General features: G+C 47.1%; 5 protein-coding genes across 5 annotated transcripts, besides 18 other annotated features; all 5 read left to right on the forward strand.

Annotated features, from left to right (window-relative positions):
* Window positions 1-3774: a sequence feature (heterozygous, non-Esmeraldo-like haplotype).
* Window positions 290-374: a sequence feature (T-rich).
* Window positions 398-447: a sequence feature (A-rich).
* Window positions 843-871: a microsatellite.
* Window positions 881-905: a sequence feature (AT_rich).
* Window positions 1105-1175: a microsatellite.
* Window positions 1420-1469: a microsatellite.
* Window positions 1598-1617: a microsatellite.
* On the forward strand, window positions 1879-2415 carry Tc00.1047053509051.20 (amastin, putative; the record flags this gene model as incomplete). The annotated part of the gene is made up of 1 exon (XM_801067.1): window positions 1879-2415. The coding sequence occupies one exon, from the start codon at window positions 1879-1881 to the stop codon at window positions 2413-2415; it is 537 nt and encodes a 178-aa protein (XP_806160.1).
* Window positions 2937-2971: a microsatellite.
* Window positions 3758-3809: a sequence feature (T-rich).
* Window positions 3775-4355: a sequence feature (areas merged during assembly that could not be assigned to a particular haplotype. This can correspond to areas where the two haplotypes were merged or to regions with more than two copies in the genome that were merged during assembly.).
* Window positions 3913-4890, forward strand: Tc00.1047053509051.30 (dTDP-glucose 4,6-dehydratase, putative; the record flags this gene model as incomplete). The annotated part of the gene is made up of 1 exon (XM_801068.1): window positions 3913-4890. One exon carries the CDS (start codon window positions 3913-3915, stop codon window positions 4888-4890), a length of 978 nt encoding a protein of 325 aa, XP_806161.1.
* Window positions 4356-9793: a sequence feature (heterozygous, non-Esmeraldo-like haplotype).
* Window positions 5169-5189: a sequence feature (AT_rich).
* Window positions 5259-5311: a sequence feature (T-rich).
* Window positions 5396-6436, forward strand: Tc00.1047053509051.40 (adenosine kinase, putative; the record flags this gene model as incomplete). Its single annotated transcript, XM_801069.1, has 1 exon — window positions 5396-6436. One exon carries the CDS (start codon window positions 5396-5398, stop codon window positions 6434-6436), a length of 1041 nt encoding a protein of 346 aa, XP_806162.1.
* Window positions 6462-6504: a sequence feature (T-rich).
* Window positions 6614-6673: a sequence feature (T-rich).
* Window positions 7034-7096: a sequence feature (T-rich).
* Tc00.1047053509051.50 (hypothetical protein, conserved) lies at window positions 7430-8848 on the forward strand (the record flags this gene model as incomplete). Its single annotated transcript, XM_801070.1, has 1 exon — window positions 7430-8848. The coding sequence occupies one exon, from the start codon at window positions 7430-7432 to the stop codon at window positions 8846-8848; it is 1419 nt and encodes a 472-aa protein (XP_806163.1).
* Window positions 9006-9044: a sequence feature (T-rich).
* On the forward strand, window positions 9137-9793 carry Tc00.1047053509051.60 (ubiquitin-protein ligase, putative; the record flags this gene model as incomplete). The annotated part of the gene is made up of 1 exon (XM_801071.1): window positions 9137-9793. A coding segment is annotated over one exon (657 nt), but the record flags the coding sequence as incomplete, so codon positions are not given.

A 9793-nucleotide genomic window follows, 5' to 3' on the forward strand; every position in this document is an offset into this window, starting at 1 on the left:
TTCCGTGGGCATGCATGGCCGCCGTGTACAAAGGGAGCTTCTGCGGAACTGCTTTTCACGACAACTGGAGGCGTGACTGGAAGTACAGCTCTGCCTTCGGCCTGTTTCTCGGTGGCTGGCTTATCCAGGTGGTTGGCACATTCCTCTTGCTGGTACTGTGACCCGGACCGTGCCGACCACCCGCTTGCCCGCGGAGAAGAGGAGGCACCGAAGGGTCTTTTTGCGGTTCCAACGCGAAGGACAGCACATTTTTTTCTCCCGCTGATAAGATGCAAAATGAGTGAAGACGTTTTTTTTTTTTTTTTAAATTGTGACCTTTTTTTTTCCTTTTCTTTTTCCCTTGATTTCCCCGCCCCTTCTTTTTTTTTTTTTTTCATTGATGTCTTTTGACTGAATGAAAGAAAAAAAGGCAAAAAAAAAACAAAAAAAACAAAACAAAAAACAAAACCGCATTAAAGGCGGAAAAAACAACAACAATAAATGAGAGAGAATTCATGTAAACGGTGCGAAATGGCGCCAGGGGCTGCGGTGTCAAATGCGTCCCACAAAAGTTTCTTCGCTTCAGTTGTAGCGAGCGCATGGCCGCAAACGTGCATATAAAAATATGAATATAAAATACAACTCGCTGTGAATAGACATGTACGCTTCTGTTGGTGGTGTGTGGGGGGGTGGGGGGGTGGGGGGAAAGGCGACTCAAAATGAGCCCAAAAACAACAACAACAACAAAAAAACAAAAAGGAAGGAAAGAAGGAAGGAGGACTGCGGTGTTTTTGCCTCTGCATTTTTCAAAAAATATTTTTTTTCACTTTTTTCATATTTTCCACTTTTTATATTTATTTTACATTTTATTTTATTTTATTGTATTTATTTTTTCGTGATGTTTTAAAAAATTTTTTTATTTTTTTGACTTTATTTTTCCATTTTCCTCCCTTGCGCTGCGGCTGTGAGCGGGGGTTGGCTGCGGCGTTAAAGTGGAGGGGAGGGGAGGGCAGAGCCCGCTGACCGCTGACCGCTGACCGCTGTGTGTGTGTGTGCAATTATATTTAATTGTGCGGCGGTGAATGTGGGAATGAAGGAATGAACAAAATTTTTTTTAAAAAAACTTTTTTTTTCTGATTTTTATAATTATTATGTACATATTTATATTTATATATGTATGTATATTTATATTTATAATTATTATAAAAATGATTATTTTCATTGGTTTTTGTTTTTATTGAAGAAACACTTTTCTCTCGGTGTTTTCTGCGAGCGGGGATAATTTTCCGCCCCTTTAGTGGGAGTCATTCATCCATGACGACTGGCGATGGGACAGGGCGGAGGTAAAAGGAGGAACGGACAAGAATTTGTCAACAGAAGCGGTGGCTCCCGGACTTTCACCCGCATTTATTTTCCCTGCACTTCCCTGCATGCGTGCACATATATACAATATGTATCCATACATACATATATATATGTATGTATATATACTGCGCCCGCCCTTGTTTCTTCTCTCTCCTCTTCTTCTGTTCTTTGCTTCCCACTCCCCACCCCGCACGTGCAGGATCAGCGTAAACAGCAGACACAACACCCGACTTTTTTTTCTTCTCCTTCCCATCAGCAGCAGCAGCAGCAGCAAAAAAAAAAAAACACTTTCGGACCGCCACGTTGCATTGTTGGGGCTTAAAATTACCGAACATCTTTTCGCACGGCTGGTTTTAACAGGAGGGACACGCTTGGGTTCATAGTCGGTTTATAGATATATATATCTCTCTCTCTATATATATCTGCGTATAGTTGACGGGAAAGAGGCGAGTAAAGGGACGAGGAAGACTGAACATTTTTCATATTATCAGAGGAACCACAATAGAGCGAAAGCGTGGACCCATTGTTTGAAGGATGTCGAAGAAGAAGAATTTTTTTGTACGGGAGTACGGCAAGCACAAAGGGGCGACGGGGCTGCTTCTTGCCTGCATGGTGAGTTTCATTTTCTTTGTCATCGGCACCCCGATCGCTATGCTTCAGCCGAAGTTGTCACCCGGAACGTGCTACACTCTTTGGGGCACGCGGGCCTGCAACAGCCCTAACTACGACTGGCGTGTCAATTGGGACACGTGCAAGGCCAGACGTCTGCGGTTCCAGTTCGGCGAGGCGTTCAGCATTTGCGCATTGTACTTTGCTGTAGTTGCCGGTATTGGCAGCTGGTATGTCCTCAGTGGGTCCAAAAAGAAGTGGCTGACCGTGATTGCCTCCGCGATTAGTACCGTCTCGGGTTTGGTGACGTGGTCTATGGTTGCTTCCATTCACAACGTTAAGTTGTGTGGCAGTGACACTTACACAAGTGCGAACACAAAATACGGCCCCGGCTTCGCCCTCTTTGTGACGGGCTTTGTTGTGCAGTTCTGTGGTCTTCTGGGCCTCATTGTGCTCGAGTAGAGGGAGAAACAAACAAGCAAATATATAGAGAGAAAGAGCCACGGGAATATTTATGAACGGAGAGTGTGGTACGTAAGGTACTTGTAATGTATTAGTACAAATTTGTTTTCTCCAAGTGGGGCGGATGCAGACTGAGTCCTTTTTTATATTATTTTATTTGTTTTGTTTTGTTCTCTTCCTCTTCTCTCTCTCTCTCTCTCAGTCACTCACATAAACAAAAAAATGTGAGGATTGAGCGGCAGCGGGGAAAGCGTCCCTCATATTTTGGCGCATGTCTACTTTGGCTACTTTTTTTGGTCATAAAATTGTTCGTGGCTTTGTCTCTTTGGTCTCTTATGCCTTTTACTTTTATGTCTAGTGGAGGGAGGGGGAAATGCGACTGTCTTCTCCCTACCATACGCGTACGGAGTTTTATTTTGTCCGACGTATTTTTAAGCACCACAATTTAATGGCAATGGCCTCTAAAATTGTTTTGTGGTACTCATTTATTTATTTATATTTTTGTGCAACTTCTTTTTCAGAAGCAAACAAACAAACAAAACAAGCAAACAAACAACCATAATGTGCAGTGGTGACAACACATTAATAGTTTAATACCGGGTGGCCGGGAGAATGGGAATGTGTGTGTGCATGCCTCTGGTGACGTGTGCATATACATATATATTATGGATGTGCGTGCATGTATGCTCTGCTCCTACCATTATGACGACATGCCAATTCCATGTGTCATTGCAGATGCGTACATGCATGCACATAAATGTATAAATATATCTGCTGGTGGTGGGGGGCATGCAGGCATATATGTATGGTTCATTCCTTATTTGTTTTGTGTTTTTATTGGCTTCTTCCCTTTATTTTATTGGTAAAAAACTTTATTGACTGCGGGAATAACCAAAAAAGAAAAAAAAAAGGGATGGGAGAGAAAGAGAGAGGAAATGGGGCAAAGGGGGGTGAAAAAGAGATGATGATGATGATGGCAATGGCGGAATCACACCTTAAAGCCAGAAGAAGAAGGAATCAATAAGAAGGGAGAGAGGAATAATAATACTGCCAGTGAGATGTGTGGTTTTTTATTTTGTACTTCTTTTTTTTTGTGTGTGTGTGTTGGGAGAAAACGAAAGGAAGAAGGGGGGTTTCATATTTCTTAGGCAACGAGGAGGGCAATGGGCCGGTGGGAAATAATGCACGACGAAGAGGGAGCGAGTGGAGGGGGGACATTTTCACACCGGAGGGGAGGAACCGCCACGACCGCATGGCGTGTGGAGACGGTCTGAATGCGTGTGTGATTGCGCGTGCAATCGAACGAATTCTCTTTCTGGTTCTTTTATTTTTATTGACGCGATTTTTATTTTCTTCTGTTTTTCTTTTGTTTTTTTTTCCTTCTTTTTTCCTTTATTGCGCCGCACGAATACACCTGCGTATTTGGATCCATTTTTTTTTCTCTGTGTGCATGTATGTGTAGTCTTGCATTGGGTGTTTTGTCCAACGCTCTTTAAGATGCCTGGGGAGAATTTCGGCGAAGTGGTGCTGATCACAGGGGGCTCTGGATTTATCGGCAGTCATGTTGTGGACCGTGCAATGCGTGAGGGATACACCGTTGTTGCTGTGGATAATGATTACACTGGCAGGGAACAGAACATTGCCCATCACATCGGCAAGGAAAATTTTCACTTTGTGAAGCATGACGTGCGCCATCCCTACCCTGAGGAGGTTTTGAGGCATAAGTATAACTACATCTTCCACCTTGCCAGCCCCGCGTCTCCCGTGCACTATCAGGCCGATCCAATTGGTACAACGCTGACATGCGTAAACGGGACGTACCACTCATTGCTTCTTGCCCAGCGGGATGACTGTCCGGTGCTCATTGCGTCCACCTCGGAGGTGTACGGTGACCCAATCCAGCACCCACAGACGGAGGAATATTGGGGTAATGTGAACTGCACTGGAGTGAGAAGCTGCTATGATGAGGGTAAACGGTGTGCCGAATCACTATGCTTTGATTTTCACAGGAAGCATGGAGTCAAAATTCGTGTGGCTCGCATTTTTAATACGTATGGTCCTCGCATGTGCTTTAATGATGGCCGCATTATTAGCAACTTTCTCATTCAGTCCCTCAGGGGTGAAGATATTACTGTGTACGGGACAGGCACGCAAACCCGCTCGTTTCAATATTGCGATGACCTTGTAGAGGGATTTTTCCGCCTCATTCGACACCCAACGGAGATAGGGCCTGTGAATTTGGGAAATCCGGACGAGTACACGGTGTTGGATATGGCGAAGAAGGTACGGGACTTTGTGCCCGGAACAAAGTCAAACATTTGCTTTCTCTCCCCCTGCGAGGATGACCCGAAGCAGCGATGCCCGGACATCAGCAAAGCGAGGCGGGTGCTTGGATGGACCCCCGTCGTTCCGCTGTCGGAGGGGCTGAGACGCACGGCCGAAGATTTTGCGGCGCGTGTGAGTCGTGGGGAGTGAAAAAGTTATTGTTGAGCGGGGCGGACAGGAGGGATATCACAGGGGGAGTGCTGTGTGACCCATGTGACCACAATGACAGCGCGGCTGGGGGCTGTTGCCGGGAGGAGGAAAGAGGGTCTAATACAACGCTGGTGTTAAGCGAGGGAAAAGTAAACTAAACCAAAAACGAGAAGAATGAAGAAGAAAAAAAAAAGTAAATGAAAGCGAATTCCAAAAGGATAAAATTACATGATTGAATGGAATTGGTGTGTGTGTGTGTGTGCCTCTCTCTCTCTCTCAATTTTTTTTTTTTTTTTTTTGCGGATGACTTCTACTGGAGCGCTGGTTATTTTAGGCGAAATTTTTGAAATAAAATGGAATTATTATCATTTTTTTTTCTTTTTCCCTGTTGTCTGCTTTTTTTGTTTTTTTTTTTCTGTTTGTCGCAGAAATCCGCGTAACAACTTATTTAAAATTCTAAAAAAAACAAAAAACAAAAAAACAAAACCAAACCCAGGAACTAAACATGTCTCACCCCGCAAAGCTCTACGTGCAGTGTAATCCGTTGCTTGACGTCTCGGCAGGCGTATCGGACGAATTCATGGCAAGGTACAAGGTGGAACGCGGCACCGCCACGCTTTTGGCGGAGGACCAAGCTGGTATCTTCGAAGACCTTGAAAACTTGCCGGAAGTCAAGCACGTACCCGGCGGCTCTGGGCTGAATACCTGCCGAGTGGCACAGTGGATGCTGCAGGCTCCGAAAGGGTCTTTTGTGACGTATGTAGGCTGCATTGCGGACGACCGCTACGGCGGGATTCTGAAGAATTCTGCCGAGAAGGATGGCGTCAAAATGGTGGTTGAGTACACAACAAGGGAGCCAACGGGAAGCTGTGCGGTTTGCATTACAGGAAAAGAACGTTCACTTGTGGCAAACCTTGCCGCCGCAAACTGCCTTTCTGCCCAACACATTTATTCTCCAGATGTGGAGAAATGCCTTATGGAGGCCAAGTTGTTTTACCTGACCGGTTTTACCCTCACGATTGATGTAGCCTATGTTCTACATGTGGCTAAAAAGGCGCGCGAAGTGGGTGGGACATTTATGATGAACCTTTCCGCACCTTTTATCATTGAGTTCTTCTGGGAGCAGTTCAGCCAGGTGTTGCCTTATGTGGACATCATCTTTGGCAACGAGTTGGAGGCGAGGACGTTGTCCAAGGCGAAGGGGTGGGATGAGGAGGACATGAAGGAGGTTGCGAAGCGGGCGTTAAAGGAGCTTCCGTACTCCGGCACGAAAGGCCGTCTTGTGATCTTTACAAAGGGACCGGAGCCAACTATCTGCGTCACGAAGGACGAAATCACTGTCGTGCCCGTGGACCCACTGGATCCCGAGAAAATGATTGACTTCAACGGTGCCGGAGACGCTTTCGTGGGCGGATTCTTGTCTGGCTATGCTCTTGGGAAGGACCTGACACGTTGCTGCATTCTTGGCCACTACGCGGCAGGGGTAGTGATTCAGCACGACGGCTGCACGTATCCCGAGAAGCCAATTCTTTCACCCTGGGAATAAGAATGAAAATGAGAGGCGGCATGAGTTTTTTTTTTCCTTTTTCAGTCTGTTTTTCTTTTTTTTTTTTTGGCCAGAGCGGACCTGCAGGCACACGCGGAGGGTACTTTGCGTGCGGGAATGGGAAAAAAATAAATAACATGAAAGGGTCTGTGGGAAGAAAAAGGACCGTGTGGTGGCTTTGTTTATCTTTTTTTTTATATTTTTCTTCTGCTATGCGTTTTGCTTCTTTTTTTTTTTCCCCGTCCCTTTTCTTCTGTGGCCGGGGCGAGGTGACGCATGAGGTTTTGCCTCAGAACGGGAGAGGGGGAAGAGAGCGCGTCTTCACAGGGGGAAAAATGCCCATTTGTTTTATAATTAACGATTTCTTTCCCCTCGGTTATTGTTAGATGGAAGGGGGGAAAAGAAGGAACGAAAATGAATGGAGGACGTGTCGAAAGAAGCGCTAAGAAGAATAGCTTCTAATGGAAAACAAAATAAAGGAGACTGTTAGAGGGCCGTGGCGATTTTTAACGTCTGCACATGAAGTGTGTGTGTGTGTGTGAATCTGTGGGTTGATTCATATCTGTTCCATATAATCAAAGGAGGGAAGGCACTTCATTTTTTTTTTTTTTTTTTTGCATGCGTCTTTGTCTCCTTCTTTTTTTCTTTTCTTCTTTGTTTGCTACTCATCACGCGGGTTCAGAAGCAAGGAAGGGGTGAAGAGAAATTACACGCGTTGTGCTTTATTGGCATTGCGTTTGTTTTCTTTGGGCTCAACGGGCAACACAGGGCGGCACAAAGGAGAAAGGAACCGTGCAATACTTTTTAGCCGCTTTTCCCGGCCCCCTTGGGGAGGTACTGTTGAAGTAATACATTCAGCAGAAATTGAGCCCGCAGTTTTCTGTGCGACATAGTTTTTTTTTTTTTAATTCTGGGCTACAGTCTTGTTTTTTTGCTTTTTTAAGTACTTACGTGTGCGTCTGGGTGGTATCGGTGTTTCCTCGACGGCGCGGCATGGATGACTTGTGGGATGTCGGCGGGGAGAGATGGGCGTCTCCAACTGTCCTGCGCTCTCCGCGGCGGTCGAAATATAGCTGCATCCGCGCCCGTGTGTCACCGGCTGTCTCCGCGTCGAGTTCCCCCTCGAGGGTAACGTCGATGGCATTCCGGCGGACCCCTGAAGCCCGGCGTGATCCGAAGGCGGAGCAGCCGTTGGATGCAAGTTGCTTCCAGCTGAAGGATGCGGTCACGTCCTTGTTGGATTTCTGTGACAACACCCTGCCTGTCTGGGGCAAGCGTGTGTCGGGGCTTGATGGCCATGCACGTGACTTGTCTCTCGCGGACGTTGGCTTCTTGGAGCGGGCATCCAGAAGACTGGCGATTTATCTTGATCGAATTCGGGAAACAATGGAACTGCTGCAGCCGTACACACAGGGACCAGTGGCTGTATCAAAGTGGGGGAGATACGCACAGAGGCTATTTGCCTCGCTGACAAGTGCGCAAAAAGCGGCGGATGCCATTGGGTTCCATGTTGCACGATTACTCTCCTTGTACGCCACTGCTCCCCCTGTCTCCCCCGCATCGGCGCAATGGGTCATCCCTGCTCGACATTCCAAAGTGAGGTCAGCAGGAGTTACGCCGCGCAGGGTCAGTGATGACGGCATTTCCCGTGGGGTTTCGTCCACGGTGAGGCCTTTATTGCACGATTCATTTTCTGTGAGCCAAAGGAGCAACGCCACTCCGTCCGAGCCTCCAACCTTCCTCTCCCCATCAAATCCATGCACTCCGCCCCGAGAGCATATGTCCCCGCAGTCAGTTGCCATGATATTTGATGGCAAATCTGGTCATTCGGCTTATCAACGGAGCCAGTTAAAAAAAAAGCAACAGCAGCCGCAACGACAACAACAACAGACGTATCAACAGGGGCACGATCTCACTCCTTCTACTCTTCAACCCCTTTCACGGGGCCAGATCCCATCGGAACCCTCCTCAGAGGGTTTGAACAGTGTGTCATCATCGCACTCAAGATTTTCACGCAGCAGTGAGCCCGTTTTTGAGGTTGGAAGGACTCATATGCGACTGCCAGAGCGGCGCAGGAACACGCATTCCAATGTAGGACATGACGGGTCACCCACTCGAGATTATTTCCCCAAAGGCGGGCACAACCACGCTAATTTTGGAGATTGCATTGAAGGAGGTTCTTTTGATTGCTTCAAGAAACATCAGAACTTTAAAGAGTCTCTCACGCCAGAGCAGCGTCGCCTTCTTTTAGAGCGAATTGATCTTATTGAAAGGCTACCCGGTGCGCCGAGTAAGTTGGAAGCTGAAGAAGCAAAGGGCATATTTGCGATGCTCTATGGCCCGCGGCTTGGACGGCGACAATATTTGGATTGGGTGGAGGAAAGGGAACTGCGGGCTTTGCGACGTCGTTGAGAAGATATAGTGAGGGAGGGGAGTTATTGAGTACATGACCCCGCAACATCGTCGTTTGAAGAGAGTTTTCCGAGAGTGCAGACCTTTCAAAACGAGTTGCGTGAGAATTGACTTCCCATCAGAGGGGAAAGTGGATCTATTTTTGGCTGACGGACTGTTTTTTGTATTTATCTCTTTGCTTTTTTTTTTTTTTTTTACGGATGTTCCTACCGGAAAAATGTGAAGGAATGGGGAAGAGGAAGGAAAAATGACGGCGTTCCGAATACGTCGACTTTATCCCTTTTATTTATGTCTTTTTTACGTGCCTTTCTGTCTCACTTTTTCTTTTTATTTGACGACACTTTTGTCTCTACTCCCCCCTCTTTTTTTTTTTCTTTCTGTTTCTGCCTGTTTCCTCCCCTCCCCTCCCTCCACCTCCTCACATTCCGGAGGTTGCCAGTTACTGGCGCGGAGGAAATGAATGGTAACTTTGTTTTTAATGGCAGGAGTCGCCCGACGCATCTCTCTTTGTCTCGCGACCACCAGCCTTCGAAGGATGCGATTCTCGCCGAGACTCGGAAAAAGCGTGAGCGGCGCGAGATCAATCGCGTGCAGCAGCAAGCGGCTTTGCGCATACAGCGGAAAGCACGCCTGTGGCTGAGCCGAATGTCACTTGCTGATCTTGCGTTTAATTTGTTTCAATCCGTCCGGGATGAATCGCAGAAAACACCGGGAAGGCGTTTGGAGCGCTTCTGTTGGGACTTTGAGTTCTTCTGTCGTGGTAAACGCCGTGGATTTGATCATAATTCTCGCCGGATGATGTGCACACAGGTAGTTTTGCAGCAACTGAGACGCAGCATCCGTGCGGGTAGTGTGAGGGAGGAGTTGTTTGGGTGTCAACATGGGCTTGACTTACTGGCCCGCCTGATATTCGAGGAGTACGCCAGGCCGCCCGTTAACGCGGAA

Source organism: Trypanosoma cruzi, genomic scaffold, assembly GCF_000209065.1.
Source record: "Trypanosoma cruzi strain CL Brener 1047053517131 genomic scaffold, whole genome shotgun sequence".
NCBI lineage: Eukaryota > Euglenozoa > Kinetoplastea > Trypanosomatida > Trypanosomatidae > Trypanosoma > Trypanosoma cruzi.